The sequence below is a fragment of the Paramormyrops kingsleyae genome, chromosome 14 (genome assembly GCF_048594095.1).
Source record: "Paramormyrops kingsleyae isolate MSU_618 chromosome 14, PKINGS_0.4, whole genome shotgun sequence".
Classification (NCBI taxonomy): domain Eukaryota; kingdom Metazoa; phylum Chordata; class Actinopteri; order Osteoglossiformes; family Mormyridae; genus Paramormyrops; species Paramormyrops kingsleyae.
The window spans coordinates 11,340,089-11,364,068 of record NC_132810.1 but is presented as its reverse complement, the minus strand read 5'-3'; the positions used below and the strand labels follow the sequence as shown (position 1 = coordinate 11,364,068).

At 45.5% G+C, this 23,980-nt stretch overlaps 1 protein-coding gene across 4 annotated transcripts in view; it reads right to left on the bottom strand.

Annotated features, from left to right (window-relative positions):
- The window catches only part of mdga2a (MAM domain containing glycosylphosphatidylinositol anchor 2a), a 196,811-nt gene that overhangs the window by 117,137 nt on the left and 55,694 nt on the right, over window positions 1-23,980 (bottom strand). For all 4 annotated transcript variants that reach the window (XM_072699311.1, XM_072699313.1, XM_072699310.1 and 1 more), the window contains exons 2-3: window positions 16,380-16,519; window positions 4,320-4,494 (exon numbers count right to left, since the gene is read on the bottom strand). In XM_072699311.1, coding sequence (XP_072555412.1) covers window positions 4,320-4,494; window positions 16,380-16,519 — 315 coding nt within the window. The remainder of the gene's footprint in view (window positions 1-4,319; window positions 4,495-16,379; window positions 16,520-23,980) is intronic.

Below are 23,980 nucleotides of genomic sequence, written 5' to 3'. Positions count from 1 at the left end.
TATTGAAGTTGACCAGCCCTCAATGGGTGGACTGTATTAAAAAAAAAACCCAATATGCAAGAGATCCAGAAACCAGCAGTATCTGCATAATGTCTCATTCGGGTGCCTACTTCAGTGGCCTGGGTCTCACTGAATCGGCCGTGCTGACTGATTGCAACTGCCTCTGTATCTCCATGAGGCTCTGGCCTCTTCTTAATGCCTCTATTAATATTGAGAGGATGCTGTCCCCGTGAGTGACAGAGGCCTTCTTCCTCAATGGTTCGGGACACATAAGCCCCTGCTGGTCTCTGTGCTGTGATATCCAAACCTGCACATTACTCTCACTCTTTACTGCAACCAACTGTGCACTTGGTCGATTTTGTCTTATCATTGATGTTCGCAGGTTCCTTGAGATGAAAATGATTTTTTATTGGTTTCATAAATATAAAGCATCCATTTTTATGGAAGAAGGAATAATAATCGGCCTTTGATGAATACGGTATAAATGTCTCCATTTCAGATGAATGACTCCAGATACTTTAATAAACTTCAAAGTTCTCTCCTCATGTCTAACTGTTGTGGGGGCCTCTTGAAACAGCTCATATTGTGACACGCCGATTTTAATATGCCCCAGCGTCACGTTGGCTACACAGCTGGTCTCTTTTCTCACGCAGGCGTGCCGAAGATGGGGTTTAATCAGCAGCAAGTCAGCATGTAGGATCCCCAGCCATTCAGCACTGTGGCAATCACAGTCTCTGTCTACTGGAAAGCTGCTTTGGCTACAGATGCACTTAATCTCGTTTTGCAGTTTCCCACGGTCAAGATCAAAAGGGAAAATCCGAGGCGCAGAGACAATGCAAGGACAAAAGGAGTAATCCCACAGCTGCAGAGAAAGCATCGATGTCACGTTCCCGTCCACGTTGGGCCGCAGATAGGAGCGATGACGTGGGCGCTAACGCTGACAGCTAGCAGCTGGGTCCATCCACTCTACAAAATGAAATCGTAATTGCTGGTTTCAAAGTTGGGGGGAGGCTGATGAGTGGTGAGCTGAAAGTACAGGCCATTCGGTGGTGCTCCTCGATTTGGGCAGAGGGACCATGTGTGTGCAACTCCGCTAACGGGCTGACAGAGCAGAGGCTAAGATCACTGCCGCTTCACGTGCACTGTGAAAATGATCAGCACCCTGCGAACACTGAGGTGACCTGGAAGAGCTGTGCTACCCCGGGGGTGGGTGGGCATGTACTGCAAGAATGTGCTACAGGTGTCTAAATCTACTTAGGGAACACCTTCATTTTCCCGGCACTAATTTATTCATATCAGGCATAGCAATGGCATCTATGCAGAGCAACTTGGTTGGATGGCAATTAACCCATTTACAATGCTAAACAATTTACAGGGCCCATTGAATACGCAACAATTTAATTTATGCTAACGCACTCATTTCAAATTTGAATTATAATGGAGGGAGCAAAGCAGATAAAAAAATAAACATCCACCCACAGTCTCATCTTAAACTTCATGATGGCCGGAAAACAAGCACAGCGGAGCAGCCCCCTGAAACGGGTGGATCTCAGGTGCGGCATCACTTCTTGCCTGCTTCGTCAAAGAAAGACAGTGTTTTGTTAACTGTCTTACAATGGCTCAGAGGCGACTTTATGATCATTTTTCCAGGAAGACTACTGCTGTTAACTATTAACAGGCACCCATGATGCAAAAGAACTTCAGTAAAGTCTACTGATGGATCCGACTTTCTACGTGCTGAGCCTGTGTTCCCGTTCCTATGCTCAGGTGGGAAGAACCGCAGTCTACCTGCAATGCAAGGTGTGGACTGATCCTACCACTAATTAGCTTAAAAAACATGCATTTTACATAAATATTAACCTAAAAACAGACTAACTGCAAAAAAGCATTTGTCGTCAGCAAGTGTAGATATAAATATGACTACAGCAAAGGGTTACAGATGCCTTTTTTAATGAGTTACATGCGGTACATATAATTCCCCACGCTTCCACGCTGGAGAACCATAGCATCATTATAAAATGCTGTGACTTGCCCCAAATTTTTCCCCTCGCCTTCCATGAATCCTGGGACTTGTAAGTTCCATCATACCTCACACTCATACATACCTTAAATTATCTCTTTAAAGGCCTCTGAACCGAAAAAAGCTCAGGCAGTACAACTGAACATCCCAAACAGAGCTTTCAAAATATCTTGTATGCGTATATCATGTCCTACTGTATATGACGTCCAGTCTTAAACATCAGACCTGAATTGCTTGCTGAGGAATTGAGATTCGCCCAAGGGTCTTCAGCCTTTACCACTAAGATTTTTACAACAATGGGCTCACTCACTGCACACACACTGCACTAAGCTTGCCACTGGCTTACCAAATCACCTTACGGAAAATTCTTGCACATGTTCATTCTGAAGTTACCCCCTCCCGCTCTCTTCCCCCTCTTGTGAATAATGCTGCTGAACTGTGTTTGATAGCCAACCCTCTTTGAGGAGAGCATAGGGTTTGCCAAACCACACTTTACCCAGGGGACAACTGAAGCAGCAATTCGCTGAGGTCATAAATGAGAAATGCGTCAGAATTGAATTCCACGCCAAATTTCAAAACAATGAACGAATGAATGAATAAATGATGAATGAATGAATGAGGTCTCAAAATCCAAAAAATAGCCAGGATGCTATAATAGGAGTCAATCATCAATCACCGCTTCCCACAGAGGCAACAGCTAAAGTCACACCTTGGGGGGAAGGGGGGGGGGGGGTTGCAGAGTCACAGAAAAGGATGAGCCTCTTGGCGTACATGAAATAAAATCAATGGCAGACCTAGTGTTCCCTGGTAAGCCACTTCCATCTTGGCCCCCTGTCAGTATCGCTTTCCCATATGGTCTATCTTGTCTTTCCTCTGCAGCTGGTGAAACTTCCACGGAAGGTCAAAAAAAGATAAAGGCACACTGAGAGGGTGAAGAAACACAGCCAACTTCTGTGGGACTCCACTCCATGCTCCATATTTTACTCCCGATGGACCAACATTTGATTTGACAGCATGATGTGCTAATGGCCAGTGCAAACCGGACTTAGTGGTTTGGCTATGCTTATGAATAATCTGGAAAAAACTTTCAGATGAATGATGCGACACAGCAAACATCCAGACTGTCTCTTTTTTTCTTCCAGGCTTGGGTCACGTTTCCTTTCTTAAATGATCTGATAACTTTTAAAGAAACAGTTTTTCTGTCACATTTATGCTGTTTTTATCAAGATGTGGCCTACAGATGATTTGTTAGAACAAATTATTTAAACATCTTGGTTTATCATGTTTAAAAGCATTTAATCCCTTTCAAAAATCTGATTTGATGTTTGACAGAAGATGAAACACAGTTGACTGAATGTATAAAATTTAAGTCTGAGAAATGTTGAGTTGAAGTGTTGTTTCTGGTTCCTGGAATTGGTTAGAAATGCACTGGAAAGAATTGACTGTTTTTACTACTCATATACTCAATGGCCAGTCCATAAATTCAAAAATTTGAACCAATTTGTTGGTGAATCACACCTTCAATGAATAGGTCTAACAATAGCCTTCACATAATTAGAGTTCACATCTTTGTTAACTCTCACTCTCTTCCATTTCCATGTTTTGGTTTGAGTGCCACAAACATCACTACTAGTAAAGGGGTATATGTGTGAGGTCCAAATGAAGATAGTAAAGATCTGTATGCAAGCTCACGTTCCTACAGATAGACACAAGCTGTCAAACCACGTATAACGTGCAACAGCACATTAGCTCTCAACGGCTAATGTGAGCTGATGAGCTCATCACCTAGACACTGACAGGAGGAGACATAATCTGCAACCGCCGATCTGAAGTCCAAGTTTTTGTGATTGAATGGGGAACTATAAATATTAACACGTCGCAGCCTGCAATATGGGAAAAAAAAATTTCCCCCATAATGACAGCTGACTAAGGATTGAGAGGCAGCATAGTTGAGTAGCAATTTCCTAGTGAGATAACATAAGATTGCACCTGCTTAAAACCAGCAGAACAAAATGGCAAGCAGGCAGAATAGTAAATCAGCCCTTGGGAGGCAGTACACCATCCGGCATGCACTCCGACGGTTAGGGATGTAAAATATAAACTGGAAAGGGTTCCGAGTTCACATGGCAATCCTCCAGCAACCTCCTCAAGGATAGCACAAGGATAGATGCATTTAAATGAACTGCACAGTAAAAAATCTAACGATGAAAAACAGAATCAAAAAAGCACGGTGAGCTGCCCCAGATGGTTAACCCGGAAAGATGAACCGGCGGCCACGTCTTAGCCCATGCCCACTCACAGTAGACGTCAACGCGAATGGACTTGATGGCGGGCGAGCCCAGGCCGTTCTCAGCCTTGCAGTAGTAGCGCCCCCCTTGGTGCCTCTGGATCTTGGCAATACGCAGCGTCTCGTTGAATACGCTGGAGTCCTGGAAGCGGTCTGAGGCGCTGCCCGCTGTCTTGGTCCATCGTATCTAAGCGACAACAAGGATAAGGAGGTGGAGTTAATGTAGCAGGATGTGTCACTACAAAGAGCTGGGAACTTGCAGATTAGATTCTTGGTTCAAGTGTCTGCTGTGGTACCCTTTATGTACAGTACTTACCCTACAAGTTGGACCCTTTGACAGACCTGCCCTAATAGCTGTACCCATCAAGTACTTGCCCTAACAGTTTTATGCTTGATGCACTTACTCAACAAGTTGACCACTTCAAGTACTTCTATAATAGTTGTAACCTTCAAGAATTTGCCCTAAAAGTTTTATGCTTGACGTACTTACCCTACAAGCAGGCCTCTTCAAGTACTCGCCCTAATAGTTGTACTCTTCATTTGCTTGCCCAACAATCTGTTCATTGTCATTAACTACTCATTTATTTTGAGTGGTGATCTGGAACCTATCCTGGCAAGCACAATCGAGGGGATGCAAATGAACCACAGGACTCTCACATATAAGGATCTTAACACACATGACCACAAACCAAGGGCAAGCTGGGGCATTGGCCGAAACTGCGGTGGAGAAGATGTGAAAAAGTATAACATCTCCTGTATGTAACCAGAACTGAAGAACAAACTTAGCAATTGGCTACATACACGTAACACAACCCAACCCTGACAAACAACATCCATTGCTAAGAAGGATTCCCATCGATATTCATGTATGTAGGGTTGTATGCAAAACCATATTCAGTTTTATACGCTTCAAATGAATATGTAACTCATGCTACGGGTTCAAGGAAAACGTTACACCTATTCCTTCTTCTTCCAACTGCAGCTTTATCACCAGCCAGGTCAACTCTCCACAAACAAGTGGCACTTATTCAGCTCCTCTTAGAAGCAGCAGTAGGGGATTCTCTGAATGTCTCTGTAAGGTGCAGGAGAGTGGAGCTCTGTCTCTGGCAGCACCTTTTGTAAACTTAATTGCAAGCCATGAGAATTATTCTCGACGAGCTGCATGGAGGCAGCCAGGATTTCAGGGGACTTACCAAAAGAGGGTAACAGCAGGCAAAAACAATCGATAAGTCACAAATGAAACATAATCCTCAGTTATATAAGATTAGCTCAAGCCTCAGTGCTTTTTAGCAGCCTGAAATGACGGCTCACTGCCACCTACTGTAACTCTGGCATATTGCATCACATAGCTGAAGAGGCAACGATGTAGTTTTCATCAATTCGTGGGGTGACTGAGCTGAGAGCCCCTTATTGTAATCCGACCAGTAAGGCAGCCCCATCCCGCCCAAAGTATGTTAATGCTGCTTTTTGCCACTGATGTTTCCTTTAGTATAAATATATAAAATAACGGTACTGTATATGTTTTGCACTCTGGAACCTCATCCGACAAGGCTTCTGACTTCTGTGAAACAGATCTGATGAACTACCACAATGGCTACTTTGGAAGTATTTAATTCAGTTCAGAAGGCATTTTATGTAATCTGAGTTTGTGCGTTTCCCATTCATTTGGAAAGACCTCTGGTTATTGTAGTCCGCAGTTTACAAATATGTTTTAATAACACAGCTCAAACCCTGAGCAATGTGCAAGACTACCGCAGCCAATTAAGTTCCATGCAGGGCAAATTATACTTCAAATAGTCAGATGAATGTTGTATAAATGCTTGCGCTCACTCAGATCATTTGAGATCACATTCCCACCTGGTCGGCCGCTAGACAGCCAGGTGGCTAACGTTCAGAGCCACGGTACTCGATGTGAATATTTCCTTCACTTTTCACACTAGAGACACAACATGTTACACATGGCAAACAAATAAGTAAGGTAATTCTGTAGGGGGGAGAGGGGGGGGGTTACATTACATACTTCAAAAGAGCAGGGGACTAGCAATTACTTGGGGCCAAACATATACCGGTTGAAACCAGTTCTGTAGGACATCCAGAACCATTAGAAGAAGAGTAAGCATTTTTTTCCTATTAGCACACGCCACTGCTAACCTTTACATTTGTATGTGATTGATCATGGGTGGAGCAGAGCAGCGGCACTGCTGAGGGCTGTCGCTGTCCCCCTGGGGCACACGGAGTGCGCCAGCCCAGCCGCTGAGCGGAGCTAATCGCCCATTCAGGCCTGGCAAAGCCCCGCCGGGCTCGTCTGAGGCCTCCTGTGTGGGGTGACCTACATTGCAACAACACTCCCGTTCATCCGCACAGCTCTTGTGCAAACAAGGGAGGGGGCAGTGGTGTCTGGAGTCACTCCAAACCTGTAGGGTTCGATTCAGAAGGGGGGACCAGGAACTACCAACTTCACTGACAGCATCCCCCCCCCCCCCACCCTACAAATTACTCCCTGGAATCTGCCAGTCGTGCCAGAGCTGCACCTACCCGTTCTCCACAGGCACTGAGCGATTCCTCGCGGCATCAAACTCGTACGGGGAACATGGGGGGGGGGGGGGGGCGCCGTGCGCAGTGGGCCGAGGGAAAGCGGGGGCCGGGCCCTCTGGTGCGGCTCCGAGGCCAAGCCGGGGAATCCATTTCATGCTTTACTGAAGATCGAGGGAAGAGAGGCTTTGTTTACAAGGCTATCGCTGCTGGTTAGGGATAACGCCGCCTCAGACTTATCAGAGGCTGCTCTCCATAGACTCAGGGGCTCAGTCAACCCTCCTCCATGGCAGTTTAACTCTTCGATTTACAGATATTCCTGCAAACGGGAGGCTCACCACTGCAATTCAAATGGCGGGAACATGAACCTGTGGCTTGTGGCTCCCATGATGCCACAAACACTGGAAATAACACAGCAAATGAAATGACTCAAAATTAACTGAGAAATATACATAAGAGAAATATACATTCCCTTACAGGGAGATAGGGGGGTGGTATACGATGAATTTATTTAGCCTGAATTGCATAAAGCACAGCACTGACAGAAGCCTGTAAATACTGAGAATATTACAATAAAGCAACACAGAAAAAATATAGTTTTAATTTGTTCCAAGGTTTTTTAAATATGTTGTGCAATTGTCTATATATTTACCTGCAAAAGCATTAAGATGTCAGTGGAGCTCAATGGGGAAGCCTTAAGAATCCTTGACAGCTTACTTCAAAAGTGATGGATAATAGAACTTTATAATGAAACTAGTCAAATAAGTTACTCTAATTTTTTCCATACTGCTAATCCCATGCAAGTTAGCAGATGTGCCCAGTAATCTGTGCAGATGGTGTATGTGTCTGCTGGGCTGCCCAGTGTGACTGGCCGCCCTTCCATATTGGCCAGAGAGAACCACACAGGATGTACTGTGTCTAGTAGCCCATGCAAGTTGGCCCCTGAGCTGAGCAAACAACACAAGCCTGTGTTTCTAGCAGCCTGAGTTGGTTGGCGAGTTATTCTAGTAGCCTATGCCAGGTAACCCAGTCCTGCTTAAGTCACCCTTCTTTATTCTTGCAGTCTGTCTCTAAATGCAACATTTAAGAATCAGTGAGAACAGCAAAACATGGCCGACCATTTTCATGTACAATTTACAACTATTAAAACAGAAAACAGATGGACCCATTTTATACTTGGACTTAAGAGTTAAAATAGAACCAAAAAAATTGGACAAACAGTTCCAATGGGCCAGGCATGAATGAAAAGACTACATTGTGATTCTTCAGCTCTACGTTAACCCCAACTACACCCGCGGCAAATAAAATGGAAAATACAGAATAACTGGTAGTGCTAACTACAGTATTTACAGGCTGCCACATGTCAAGGCACATGCCCACAAAAGGTAAAGATGAGGAACCAGTGAAATCCTGCTTCTTGTTTCCATCAGTGCTGATAATTCAGGGCGCTTCTCTCCAGCCAATTAAAGCACTGAGTATCATTCGGTGCTCGGCTTTGCTGTACGATCCTATGGTATATCCTCCACATACATGATCATCTCGTAGCAACATCATCAACAACAGGACGTTTAAAATATGTATATATATATATATTTATATAAAATAAATAAAGAAATAAATCTTCCTTCCATGTAATGAATTATTATTTGAAATTTCATGAAAGGGTGATTTATAACTGGTATTCATGGCAAGATTACTCAAGTGCTTAAGGGATTTTTCAGGAGAATTATTCTGCTTATTTTTGGAGGCTTGCCCAGGCATCTCATTTGTAAAATTAAATATTGTTTTTTTTTTTTAATTTTGGTGGAAAAGGTTAGCTTTTGGGAGGGCAGTGGGGGAGGGGCAAGCAGCGGGAGCAGCGAGGCGGCTCGGTTGGTACGGAAGTCACGCTCTACAGGTTTCACCCAGCGCTTCATGACGGATGCCCCCTCGCCCAATGCCCACGGCAATGAAGAGAAGCTCGCAGGCATTCACGGCCTCACTCGCCAGAACGGATCCTCTCTCCCCGACTGATCCGCCCCTCTGTCTGTCCCCAAACCACTTGGCTGGAACGCAAACCCCCGCTCTACACTTCCCGACAGACAGACGAGGGCTCCCAACGACCAGCAGGGTCTTCAGCTGGGCTGAACAGCACAGACGATTACAAAATGTAAGCACTGCAAATCCCTCTGGATGAGGGCATTAACAAATCGACAGAAAAGAATAAATCACCATAAAAATGCTATTAAGACCTTAGCAGCTGACAGCCACTCCATAATAGCCGTGCATCTGAAGTCTGTGTACATACATAGAAACAATACCATTACCACATTGCGTTCTGAAACGTGTCACAGGCCAGGCACTGGGACGGATGACAGGAAACAAGATGTTCTCAAAGGCTCCCTCTATAGGCTAAGTGTAGAGGAGCAGCAGGATGCTGGCATCTGGCCGTAGTAAACTTTGAGGATCCACTTTAGATATACCCCGCTGTACCATTCAGATATCGTGGTATCGTTAAAATAGCTCGCTGCCTCCATCTACGGAAAAATATGGCACCACCATTGACATGACCTTTCTGTGAACTGCTCTGAACTCTGCTGTGATTTCTTGTAGCCTTTTCTCATCTGGTAACGGTGCTTCATCAACCGAGGCCTGTCACATGTAGGGCCACAGAAAGACATGGTTGGACCTCTGAAGAACTCTATTGACCACCTCCCCCAAACCAAAGTTCTATTATCCATGCTGACACACTCATGGGTTCCCCCTAGTGTCTGTACCCCTGAACATCTTCCCCATTCTCTCGCCTTATGGGCAGCCCTGGCTATACATCAGCAGTATGCAACCCATGTGAGAGGAGCCCATCTAGCAATGTACCCATGTACCTGTTTCTTTTGCTGTTTTCAATACCCGCTTTGCAAACCAGGCCACGGTGCTTTGGAGAAAACACTGACATGTGCCGCCCGGGCGGGGAGCCCCCCTGGGCGTGTCACCGGCCCACGGCTCTCTACACACACGCTTATCTTTGCACGGGCACAGGTGGCATCCAAAAGCCATCCAGGTTATATAGTGGGCGAACACACACGTGTAGAGGTCTCTCTTTTTTTAACCCAATGGAAAAAACCAGCTGTCACCAGCAACCCTCACCTACAGCGGCATGATGGAATCCATCCTCAGCACCACACAGCACCGCCGAGTCTGCAGATGGCTGCTCTGACCATCACCCGCACACATCTGTCTTTACTTCAGGACATTTTCTCCACACGATGCCGCAGAAAAGCAGGCAACATCATCAGGGCCTCCAGCCACTGTGCCCCCTGCCATCTTCTACCAGAAACATCAGCACTTACCATGAGGCTGTTCAACGGCAGCTGATCACTTACACATTCCATCATCACTGCTCTCATCTCTGCTTTGTTGATTCAGTTTTCATTTATTTCATGATTTTGCCTTATTTGTTAATTTTTTTGCGTTATTTGCTGCTCCTGTAGTCTGCAATACTTACTGTTGCTGTTGTCATTATTGTCCGACACTGCTAGTCTTTATGAGCTTATTATTTATTATATTATAATGTGCTATTAATCAACAGCCTGCAGGAGGCTTGGAAGTAAGCATCTCATTGTATGAAGGACATAGGAGAGTAATTGTGAACTTATTATATTCACGTGGCAGCTTTCTGTATGTATTCCAGAACGTTCCCTGGAGGGCACGCGAAGGCGATCCGCGAGATGCTGCCCGCAGACGCCCGTCGCCACGGACACCGCGTCCAGAAAGCGTAGGCCTCGTGGAGCCTGCCGCCCACCCGCTCTATAAACGGACGGCCGCCTCCGCAGTCTGCCACCTGCCACCCTGCATCCGCAGCCTGCCGGCCTCCGCGGGGAAGGCTGGCATTCCGCCGCCGAGCCGCCACCATGCCAGCATAGACGGCAACCACACGGCACCCCCCCCCCCTCCCCTCCCCTCCCCTCCATCCCTGAAGGGCAATTCCCACAGGTAAGCCCTTCAGCTATAATTTTTCCCTAGTGGGGTGGGATGGCCTGATTCAGGCCCCCGCTGATGGCTGACTGAAAGAGAAGAGTAAAAGCAGGCCCCCAGACCTGTCCTCCATCACTGCCGTGGTTTGGACCTGCAGGCATCAGGCCATGGTCACAGGAGCTACCACTGTAATTGAACCAGTGCAGTGACATACCAGCGCAGTGACATACCAGTGCAGTGACATACCAGCGCAGTGACATACCAGTGCCCACCTCCTAGTTCTAACCTAGTTCAGGCTAACCAAATTAGCATAAAGCAATCACCCTGAGTGTCTTCTTTGAAAAACCCAAAAGGCACAAAATGCTGCACAGGTGACAGAACAAAGAGCAAATTTCTCACTCAGTATAACTCAGAACAGTGTCCGTAACAGAATCCAGGAGATTAAAGAAGTGTTGCGTTGCGAGTCCTTGTTCCTCCCCTTGTAAGTTCCTAAAGCGCAAGGCAGCATCCTACACAGTCTCTCTCTCATCTTTCTGCATGCATCTCATTACACAAATTATTCCCTTGTGGAGCACTGTGGTGGAGGCCAAAAAAGAAACGGAAGGGCGTGATACCCAAAAACGAGGTGTCCCCGGTCATTAGATCCGTAATGGAAGAATAAGAATGTTGGCCAAATGCTGCGATGTGTGTGTGGTCAGAGCAGGGAAACAGTCCACATCTCACAAACCTAAGTGCAGCATTACCAAGGCCTCTGGAAGCCCGTCGGCATATTTTGCAGCTTAAATAAACAGGATAAATAAACTGAACACAACAGTACTCACTACACATGCTACACATGAATTTGATTTTTAATTTCATTTTTATATTCTAAAGCATAGCTCCTACGTGCTAATTACGTTTTCATTGTTTTACCTTTACTGCAGTGGGAGGAAAAGGTGATTTCAGTCATCAAGTGTGTGCTTGACAAGGCCCTAAAAATTGTAAGATTATGAAAATAAGGTGATATTCAGAAATGTGCCTTTTGAATTGAAAGTGCTGGTAAGTATTCAGGAAAGGAGCTGTACAGCCCGGCTGTCTGGATTCAAAGCACGTAATACACAAAGACTGAAGGGTAATTCATGTTAATATGCCGCTATCTTTGTTTATCTCTCTGCTGCACCATCTCAAGAGAAGCTCAGCCTTGCTGAGGTCCTTGAGCACCATCACCTTGGGGCTAACAGTCCAAATCGGCGCCGTGCTCGCCCTTGTGCTCTGCTTCGCGGCCAAAACCTGTGCAGACTGCTGCGACATGAAGAGTGATGTTTGCTTTGTGATTACTGACACAGCGAGTCCGTGTTCTCAAACAATGTATCCCTGACTGGCTTGGCCAGGGGTCAACAAAATGGGAACATCTGTGTTAGGAAAGGCAGGTTTGCTGGTCCGTCTGTGGACATCCACCAACCACTGTAAGAAATACTGCACAGGCGGCTGCTGACTCATACGTATGCGTGCTGGAGAAGAATCTATCGCAATGTATATTGGGGAAGAACCTATCAATCACTATTGATTTGGGAGGTCTGTCATGGAGTGAAGGTTCATTTTTCAAGGGACTCAGATGATGTGAGGTACAGAACTGCATACTGTCACACACCAGGACCTGCAGCCTAGAGAATAAGCGCTTAACAACCGTTGATTGGCATGTCTTTTAGTACTGAGGGGGGATACTGTCAGACACTGTAATATTTCTCCTCTCCAAGGTTGAGAGAGGCCACATGTTGCTGGCAGATGGCCAAGGTCTAGTCCAAATGAGGTCTAACAGCTCAGAGAAAGGGAAGTCCCAGATTTAAGCAAATTAGGACAGAAAGGATAAAAACAGAGGTGAAAGAACCGATTGGTTCCCTGTTTAGAACTCTTACAGTGATGCAATGCTCCGCAGAGGAACCTTGCGTAATGGACTCATCCAAAACGACATGCTCACTGATCATCGGTTAAGGGTCCCATGTGCTTTGCGGCCTTTGAACCGATCGACAGAGGATCCCATTTCCCAGTGCTATTCATTATGACAGCTATAGGTGTCTTGGGACACTTTTAGAGTGTCTGTTGGTGTTTGGTACGTAAACAGGGGTTAAAGGTTAAACGCTTTCCCTTGGGGGGGGGGGGGGGGGGGGGGACTTCATGTCTTTTGAAGACAGAACCCTTAGCTTTACTCATGAAGCAGCATCCAACATTTCCCCTCACCAATCACAGACCAAAAAAAAAAGACAGATAAAAGTCTTCAAAAAATAATCTCGAACCAATGAAAAATTCATGCCATGCTACATTCGCTATGTTCATATGGAGATTTAATATAGAAACAAATGCCGTTGGTTTTGTTTTCTGTCTTTCTGCGTAATAAATAAAAAAAAAAAAACGTAAAAAATAAAATGCACTTAAATGTCTCAGCTTGATGCACTGGTGTATATTAAAGAAATTTTCATTACACCAAGTAATCCAAAGAGACTAAGAAAGCATGTTTTACTCTAACCTTTGGCATTAACCGTACTGACAAATGTTAACTCTTTGATTCACTCATGATTTTAGTTAAGGTTTCAGTTATTGAATTTCAAAGGAGCTTCATCTGTCACTGGAGAACAAGACCTTTGATCCTTCTATTACATTTGCTTAAGGAGACACGCCATTGATGACACAGCCTGCAGTGGCAGAGGCAGCATAGGTCTTTTGTACCCGAATGTGTTAGCTTATTCAAGGCAGCTTGACCTTTTTCATTTTAAATATCAATATGAATTCTAAAACATGATCTGAGGATTTTCTGGCTGCACATTGATGGGAGAAGATATAAAGTGTTTCTCCATGATGAGTTGCTGGTCAGCGATAATCCCATTTTGGCCAGTCCACTTAATTATGCCCATCCTTTTTGAAGTAGTGAGAAAGACCAGTGTTACGGCACCAGAAAGTGGACTGGCAGCCCATGGGTTTGATGATCTGAGCCGTTCATAACGTATGAATCCCTTAACGTAAAAACTGTTAGCATTAGAGAGCCTCACTTTTATGAAATACTTCCAAATAGTTATCACTATATGAAAACAAATGGAGTCCGACCCCTATCTTAATGCTGAGTTCCAGATGAGTCAGAGGTTGTGGTTTCCAAGTTGAAAAAACCCGGGTTTCAAGATCGAAAAAACCAGAGTTTCAAGATTGAGCCGTTTCACAATCCAAATGCAAACAATCAACATGGCTGACGGTCAGAATATAATTATATGGCACATTTTACTGTATAAAATAATAATATAAAAAAATTAATTTTGTACGTTTACGAATTGTAAACCACGAATAGTATGCAATAGTATGCATGTGATAACCCTAAAGCAGGGGTCACCAACATGGTGCCCGTGGGCACCGGGATGCCCCCAAGGACCACATGAGTCACCCAAGGACCAGCTCTATAAATAACACAACTCACCAGTTAGCATAGTCTAAAATTTAATTTTATCCTGTTGCTATTCTTATTTAATCACATTTGCATTTATATAGATTTGAAAATGACAATATCTAAAAAAAAAAAAAACATTTAAAATATGTTTATTATACATGAAGTTTAGATAAGTTTAGGGCCTAAACCTAAACTGGTAGCCCTTCGTATGGCTCAGTACCCGTGAAGTAGCTCTCAGTTTCAAAAAGGTTGCTGACCCCTGCCCTAAAGGTTGATTAATTAAAAAACACACATTCTGTTGATTTCACAGTTGGTTGCCTATAAAACATTTGTTCGGTACGCTATAGACCAGAACGAGCTATAGACTGCTACAGCTACCCGTATAGCTAAACGTTTAGCAATATTTGAGATTCATCTTGACATCAATCTACATATATAATAGATTTCGTTTTACTCGTAGGGTTTTCTATTTCAATGTAAGGCAGGAAGAATCTATCTTCATGGCATTCAAAGGGTGACTGTCCCTGTGGAGGCTGCCATATTGTCTGACATCACAACATCTGCTTCTCAGTGAAGTCGGAGTATGTGAAATTGGCCTGAGTTTCCCAGTGTGAGCTCTGACGTTGACAGTCAATTCATTGTACTATTTCAAGTAGGAGGTAAGATAATTTCGATAATTTCTAAGTTGCCTGGAATGCAGCATATGAGTGTGTCGATGTGGTGTGGTGGGGCACTATGATTTTCGGGAAATTTAGCTACTGCTTTCCAAAGCCACATTAGAACATACGCAGATAGCGCTGTGCTACTCTCACTGGTTGCTTAGCATAAAACCTGATAACACCCCGTCTCATTCACGCTCTCACTGGAGGCCGCATTTGATTGCAAAGTTTTGGGCACAGAATCTAATAAAGGCAGAAGATTGCTGCAAATGTAACACATGCGCAGAGAGGAGGCAGCCAGCGTGAGACACACAGGGGATGAAACAAATGAAGCCCACCCCAACGATTAATTATGCTACACTTCATGCATCAAATAACTGAAAGCTATCGGCGAGATTGTAACAGGTCGTTCTTATTGTGAGGAAAAACAGCCCTGCTTCATTTCTAAGTACAAATGCAGTGTTTAATTCTTGCTCTATAGTTCGACATTTTTACGTTTTTTTTCTTTCGTTTGTTTCCCTTGTGCAGTTTGACGTTTAAGCTGTTTTTGCAAAATTTCTATAGCTGTTACAACACAGTGATATTCAATTAAGGGACAGAAAATTGTTTATTGATCTGCTCAGGGTTTACATATAATATCCTGTATCATTTTGGGGGATGCATTCAATCCAATTTAATATTTTCAGGGAGGGGGGTCCGACAGTGGTTGGCTGCCATGTCTGTGTGACCGTGGTATCACCCTCCCGGAATGTAATCCGGGGGGGCGGGGGTAGGACGGCAAACGTAATCTGGAGATCGGTATTTCAGGGAGGCTTGGGGAAACGGTTGATTAGTGTCATACTGGAGGGCGAGGATAGGGGGTGGGTTTTCAATCTGCCCTGTGACCAACACAAAATTCCTTCAGACTTTGAAGGGGAGTGTCTAGATAAGTGTCCCTTTCTCTCACTCCATTGTCTGCCCAATGACAAGTAATGGCTAATTGTTGATAGTATAGGCTGTCCTGGACGAGTCAGTGGGCTTACCGACATTCCACACTGCCTGCTCTGATCTCCACTCTGTGATCCCAGCCAATGAGAATGAACATGAACAGAAGGAATTCGTGGGGTGTATGTGTGTGGGGGGGGGGGGGGGGATTTGACAGGATTTCGGACTTCAGGCAAACTTAGCCGATCCGATGGATTCCAAGAAAGCCAACAACTGACGGTATTAAGAACCGGCTAAGCAATACTGAGCCGCGGCACAGAACAAAAGTGGCACGATGTCCCAAAGCAAAACATTCCCTCTTAAAGCTGTGTTGAACTTGATTTATTTTCTTCTCTTTTCTTTTATTTAATTTTATCTTAGTCCAGGCATGTGGCCTGCTGTTTTTTTCAGGATGATAAGGGAATTCAAGTCACAAAAATTCCATCCTACTATATAATTCTACCATCATTTAAGCATCCGTCCTATATTTCAGCATCCGTGTGAAATAGCCATGTTTATATGCGACGGACGGGTGCTTCCGCAAACAGTGTGCCTCACCTGTGGTCGAGGGTGCCCGGTGACCAAACAGGTCAGTTCGAGGGTCTCTCCTTCACGGATGGTGTACACCCTCTCCGTGTAGCGCTCCTCCTCGATATTGCACGCGTGGCCGGAGTGCACAATGCGGACAGTAGGGGGAGCTGTGGAGGCACAAAAAGAAAACCGTGGGGGTCAGAAACATGTCCGTCAAAGTGGGGCATGCGGCATTATGGAAGAGTGCAGACTGGGTCCGAGTAAGTCCAGTCCGTGTAATTGATTAGAGCCTTAAGATCAACGGACACCCATCGGCCTCTGCACTGCAGATAAATTGCAACCATGTAAGAATGATCAAAAGCACCAAATTCCACATTCCCACTTTTTCCATGCAAAACAGCACAACATTCCTTTTCATACAGTACATAACAAACGTCCTGGTTATTTCCCTTCCAGCTTGGTGTCTTCATGTTTAGTGTCTGCACACAAAACCAGGGACATCTTTCATCTCTCTTTTTGACATAACTTGTGAAGAGCTACTTTAAAAAAATATAATAACTTTTTTGTTAAAAAGGAAAGCGGAACATAATTTCATTAAATTCTCTCTGGGAGGGAACAATGCTTCACTCCAAACTTTTATCTTCTCTGCAGGTTTGAATTGAAGTAGATTCAGACAAAGTGCTGGAAAATAAATAAATAACAGATTACAGGTTTCTGAGTGCAGGAATTTCACAAATAAGAAAGCTCTATGGAACAGTGTTTCCCTGCCATTGATTTTATTTTATTTTATTTTTTGGTCCAGCATCACAAATCCACCAAAATGTGGGATCCTTCCTATATCTCTTTATAAATGGCTCTACACATACAGTATTACAGTACTGGTTATCCCGTCCAAGGTGGCCCCCTCCTTGTGCCTTGTGCTTCTTGGAATATGTTCCAGGTTCACTGAGATCCAACAGTTATGGAAAATGGATGGATGGATGGATGGATGTATGGATGGATGGAACACAATTGGGCAGTGCTTAACATTCACTTTTAGCTGGGCATACTGAGCTTTATACACATTTTAAAACCATCATCTCCTCCTATGTGACCCTGTATTGAGTAGGTAGCTAGAAGATGGATTTTTAGATAGAAAAAACTTTTCAGGAAGGAGCAAGTAAATCCCTCTGTGCTCGGCTGGTTTGGTCAGAGCCACCCGGCGTGCTTACAGGCCCTGGGGTGACAGCAGACCATGGACACCTGTCACCTTAGCTTTGCCTCTATCAGAGGTTCAGGCAGCCCCGTGGAGCCCCCAAGGAGGCCCGTGATGCTAATGGGGATGGACCGAGACTGGGCTCCACCGCTGGGGCTACAGCAAAAGAACCGTTCTGGCCGGGAAGGAAAACAAGCAACATCATGCTCCAAGATCCAGATTTTATTATTGTGCTGTTTTGTTCTTATGCAATATTGAAACGCTAAAGTCACACAGTGATGGCATCTACTATTTGACAAATAGCTACCTCATAAAACAGAAAAGAATTCACATACTGTGATATTAAACAAGCCTGGTTTTCATTAGTTTATCATATTCTTAAGATGCTAAGCTACTACATTAAACCATTATTAACTATTTTACACTATTATTAGCTATTTTTTCCAAGATATTAAATCATTTTTAGACAAAATCTTTAAGAATATGATTACAGTAGTTGTATGTACAATAGCATTGTGAGGCGTGCCTTTCAAAAGGCAAACGTAGCTGTTTCTCAGGGTAAATTGATTCTCCTGATAAAAATAAAAAATTTGCCACCATATAAGCAGCACAGGATTACTTTGCGACCACCCCCCCCCCCCCCACCACCAAAACATATACAGGGGGAAGACGAAGAGTGACAGCAGCACCGTTCCCTGAGGGCTGTGAGCGCAGGGGTAACGGGACGTGATGCGAGGGCCCGATGGTGGCCAGGTGACCCGCAGGCCCTGTTTCAGCCCGGCGGCAGTGAGACGGAAATAAATGGGTTTTGTTTTTCCTGCAACGCATCCCGGCCTACTTTCCTGTCGCTTTTTTAGAAAAACCGCCGCTCCCCCCATGCCCCCCCCCAAATCCACAACTCAAACAAATTGCCCTGACCGGGTGTCACTCTTTAGCTTGGGAATGGAACAACATAACCCCCATTAGACGCCCTTGCCGGGGTGGGGGTGGCAGACGCGGACCGGCACGTGGAGTTGGATAAATGGCTGGGACAACGGCAGCGATGGGAGCCGCCCTGGATGCCTCAGATTCGGTGTCTGCTTAATGAAGCGTTCCTATGAAGTATCACACTAACGAAATGACATGAAATTAGGGTGGGTGGGGTGCTAGCAGATCAATGCCAAAATGATGTGGAACCACCCCCCAGCACCACCATTGTGCATTTGCACTCTGATTTAGCTTGTATGGTTTGTTATTTGTTTGTTTATTTGTTTTTTTTTTTAGGGGGGGGGGGGGTGTTGGGTGGTATGAACAGCATTAGAGGTGGAAAGTCCAAGTCCAAAAAGTGAAAATCCAGAGCAAGATTTATTTCAACTAACAATGCAATGAGTCACAACCACAGAGTTACTCAACTCGTTGGTAGAAACAAAATCTTGGTCTGGATTTGTACTTTCTGGACCTGAACTTTCCACGTCTGAACAGCTGATTAAGACTTGATGTAGACAACTGAATTAATTGTGAGTTCATGTTCACTGGGATCACAGAGCGGAGATCAGAGCAGGCGTGGGGGAAGGGGGGCAGTAAAAGAAAAGAGCGGCTCTGATGGCCCCCCCAGCAGTTGGAGCATCCCTGAGCTCCTGTCAGAAATGGTGGGCGGGGGGGGGTTATATGAAGGGGGCAGAAGCAAGGTTCACTGATTTCTCCCCCTAATGAGACGTGAGTGTGCTTCTGTGCACCTGAGAGAGACCGGGCCGCCTTCATGATAAAACCATTTGCCAGGTCATCCTCCTTCTGTACTTTGGCTGATTATACATCCTTAATGTGCGGCAGCTAATGGGACGGTGCCAGGAAATCCCACTCTGATCATGTGACCAGAGCCCTCTCTAACTGGGCATGATGGGCAGGGAAACATAGGCGACTCCAGTTCGCCTCTATCAAAAACATATTTCCTGAAACAATAGTTTCCATACGTCTTCCAAGCACTTTTTAAGTACAGAGTCACAGGGACTTGGAGCCCCTCCCAGGCAGCATGGCACACACACACACACACACACACACACACGCCGGGAAACACCCAGGGTGCCACAGGGCAAACACGCATCATGGGCAGTTCATCTGGCATAGAGAAAAGCTTCCAGCAAGACAGGCAACCTCCACGCGCACAGAGTGTGGACAGAGACGCCACAGCGGAGGTGCGAGGCCACGGTGCTTCCCACCAGGCCGCCGTAAATAGCTTCTCGGGCCTCCCAGATAGTCTGCCACCACGTCCTTCCCTGCAGGCTAATGGCTGCCACGTGCCACTTTATCTCGACCAGAAAGACCTCCTGCTTGGCGGGGAGCAGAGGTGCGACTCGGATTGTGCCCAGAAATTCATCCTTCATAGGAGGCACCCCCCTGCATAAGGAGAACACCTACTCTCTGTCCCTCAAGTCAAACTTGAATAAATATCACACTGGCAGAAGGTCCTGAAATGGCTCTAGATGTCCGTATTGCACTCAAGAAAGGCCAGCAGTCTCATGGGGCTTGATGCCTCTCTTCACCCCCTGATATAGGTTCAGGGCAGTTGCCACTTTCACGGTTCTGTAACCCCCCCTGACCCCCACAACTCCCCAAAGTCCTTTTAAGGCTGTGTGTCAATGAAAGCAAACAACGCATGACCTGGGGTGGGAACACTGGCTTCCGCCGTCCACAGGGACTAACCTTCTCTCCCCCCTCCAATTCTCTCCACAACTGCAGAGGAATCAATAACCAGCCCTCCCCAGGGGTGGTGGACAGACGGCCCCACAGATGTGTTTGAAGGACAGTGATGCTTTTCTATCCACAGCTCCAGGACATGAAAAAAACCTGCACTTGTAGCAAGGGCTAAGGCAGGGTGGACAGAAAAGCATTAGGGTTCCCACAGTGCATTATGGGAAAAGCAGCCTCTCTTCCTGCAGGAGTGCCAATTCGAAACAGAATTGGATTTGGTTGGTCTCCTAATAACACTGCAAGCAACACAGAGGTTCAGCTATTTTCCACTCACATTTTTGTAACCCCCTCTCCTCCGGATGAGCATAAATTTAAGGCACATATGCACTGGAATGCGCGCCACCTGCCCTCTGATCTGACCAGTGTTACAGCACCAGGACAAATTTTAACAGGTTAGAAATTTTATAGCCACATTTTACTACCAGCTGTAAAACTGTCAATAAGGAGAAACAAATGGGTCGGAAACAGAGTTTCATTTTTGTATCGTTGTTAATAAAATATGTCGTGGCATCACCCCAGAACGTGCAACGACTCCGCTGGCTGCTGGTGGCTTTCGTGTTGAATGCAGGCTCCCCAGGTGACCTTCCCAAACCTCAGTGTCTGGTGAAGGTAGGGACCTTCAGAGGTCCTTCAAACAAATTTTCCTGAGAAAAATGCTTGTACACCTTTGTGAGGTAGAATCTCCCCATTGAGTCTCATTCCGGCTCGGTCAAAACAATTCTGCCATAAAATTAAACACATGACCAATGAATAATGTCAAGCTAGATATGGCTTTTCTCATTTGATACCACATTTTTCTTGAACATCTTGTCTTTAATTGTATTATGCTCTGCTAGCTATCAATCAGGTGTGCAGAGGCTTTTTAGGCCAACGCATGGCTGTTTTTTATGCCCAAAGTCTTCATTAATGACTATTGCCATTATCACAGCTTTTCAGCAAAAAAAACACATACCACTGAACCATAAGTCCGCAAAATATTAAACGACACAGCAGACGAACAAGCGCCTTCCGCATTTTCATCACGGGCGACCCTTCAACAGTGCAACAAACTTATTAAAAAGTGAGTCTTGAAGGCGTTAATTTAATTTCATGGTACATAAAATCTAATTGATGTTCTTCGTCAGCGGAATTGTGATTCTGTTGAACCTGTCCATTTACATTTCAAATACAGTTTCAGAACCGATCCCACACACGCACACACACACAAACACACACACACACGCAGAATCACAGACACAGGCATTTGCATGTCATTTCTAAAATTAACCATAGCAGACATCTGAAGATATTAAAAATGTGTGTCTGGGAGGGGGAGAGGGGGGGCAAGTCTGATGCTAGTCAGTTGAATGGAAAATCTAATTGCTTTTGCTACAGAAGCTTCCTGAAGCTTCTCTAACAGTGTGCGTTAGCGGTTCACAGTGTGGGTTAAAGGTCCCACTCCCAGACCTGACTGGCAACTCCACTAACCGCCTGGCTCTATGAAGATCAGACTGAATAGCTGCTTAAGTTAATGACACAATGAAATGACGGCATACAGCCAATAGTTCATGTGTAGCCTTACAAAATTTTAATTATAGGTTCTCTGTTCACAGGCCCAGTAGGTCAAAGTTCGTTAGCGGTTGCTCTTCCCATATAGCTTTTGAACTGGACCTCGTTCTGGAAAAATGCCTCTAAGCACCAGAACGAAAGGAACATGCGGTCAGTGGCTGCTACTTGAAATAGCAAGTAATAAGCCACATGTCACATGTACACGGAGCCGGTCCAAGGCAGGGAACACATTCACCAGGAAATTTATAGACACTGATTCACCAAAACATGGATCTGACCCATGGAAGAGAACTTGAGCACCTGGATGAAAGGAAGACCAGCAACCCTGAAAGTACAGGCAACAGCCCTTCCCACTGAGCTGCCATATATCCCAGGCATATGCATGAATGTGGAGCATCCAATTTCAGAGGAGGCAAAGTGTTACACGAAATTGTAACTATAATACCGTAATATCACAGTGACAGTGCACCAAGCGGCACAGGCAAGCTGTGAGTGTAACGGTGAAAGCTTCAATGCATTCCAAACAACGGCGTCGTTAAACGCTTCATCTCCGATTACCATCAATCTCGCGGTTGCCGGCGACCACAGGAAGGTAAATTATTCATCAGCTCACAGCCTTGCACAGGAGTGTAAGGGGATGCCACAGCAGCGGCTAAGGAGCAGGCTGTTGTCACATTTATATAAAAAAAAAAGGAAAAAAAAAAAAAAAGCATGTCTGGTCCTTGTGTGGATGCGATATTCTTGCAGTATTTATTTGAGCCAGTTCTTTGACTTTCTGAGAGCAGGATCTCAGGAGACCAGAGCCCACTAAGCAACAGCTGATGAGTAACTTATATGCCAAAGTAGCTCCATCGCTAAAATAAGCACCGGGTGGAGGTCTCGTTCAGCCTGCACTCCGTAAGGTTACATCAGCTGAAATCCGCCGGGTGACAGGAAACGTGCCCTAACTCCAGCTCCTTCGATACACACGGGCATCACCCAAATGGAACGGAATACATTCAAGGACAGTTACAACAGACAGGAAATTGCAGACGATAAAAATGGAAGGCTTCCACTGAGGCTGGTCGCAGTTTTGTCTCTTATTCGCACTGTGTCTGCTCCTGTTACACTGACCCTCCCGCCCCCCTCCCACCCCCACCCCCCAACCACCTCAATCACTGTAATCGGGCATCTCAGGGGAGGGGGAATAATAACCTCCTTTGGCCAAGGCTAGTCACCGGGGCCCTGAGAATCATTTCAGAATACATGGCACCAGGCGACCCAGATGGGGGCATGTTTGGGGTGCAGTGTGTGGGGGGGGGGGGGGGGTGGTGGTGGTTTGCCAGCTCAGGTCCTCGAAAGCTGCAGGAGAGCCTCTGCCAGCATGACTGCAGTGTCCCCTGACCCCAAACACAAAGGTATTATATTGGCACATGGACCTATATTGGACACCCCCACCCCCCCCTCCATTTAATTTGCTAAGCTCCCTGTGTCCAAAGAGTTACCATGCGCGCCAATGCTAAACGAGAAACGAACGGGACCAGAGTGGCATGGAATTTTAGAAGCAGGGGGGCTGCGCCAGACAGGATTTCACAGTCCCCCTACCCCCATTCACATTGCTCCAATTGAATTACAACAGTGAAATTAGCCATTACTTTTCATTACTCTGGCACATAATGCCGGTAGGACTTAGAGCATGTGAAGCCTTGCTGTCGCTTTTTCAAACATCCCCTAATTTTTAGAAGTCAATATCAATTATGGCTGATAACCTCCTTACTGTCAAGTGATGACTGCATTGTCCCCATCTGCACTAACCCTCCAGTCTTCTGACATAAGCTTTGAGCCTAATAACACTCATACCTGAGCTCTGGGCCCTAGGATCTAAAAACAATAGCAGGGTGGACTTTTCCAGAAAGGTCTGCAGGAGGCCTTGTTGCCTTCAGCCTGTTGTTTGTCACTAATGGCCTGACGCTGAGACAGCACTGCCTCACTTTGGCCTGGGCGCTGCTGTTTGGATGTCATGTCAAAACATACTGTAACAAAAGACCCCTCCAAAAAAGCAGACAAAAAATTTAAGACCCACCATCTTGTAGCTTGATCCCCCCCCCTGAGATCTCATCACATTCTGCTGCTTAGAATATCTCCTTTCTTGAGGGTTTCATACTCATAACCCATGAAT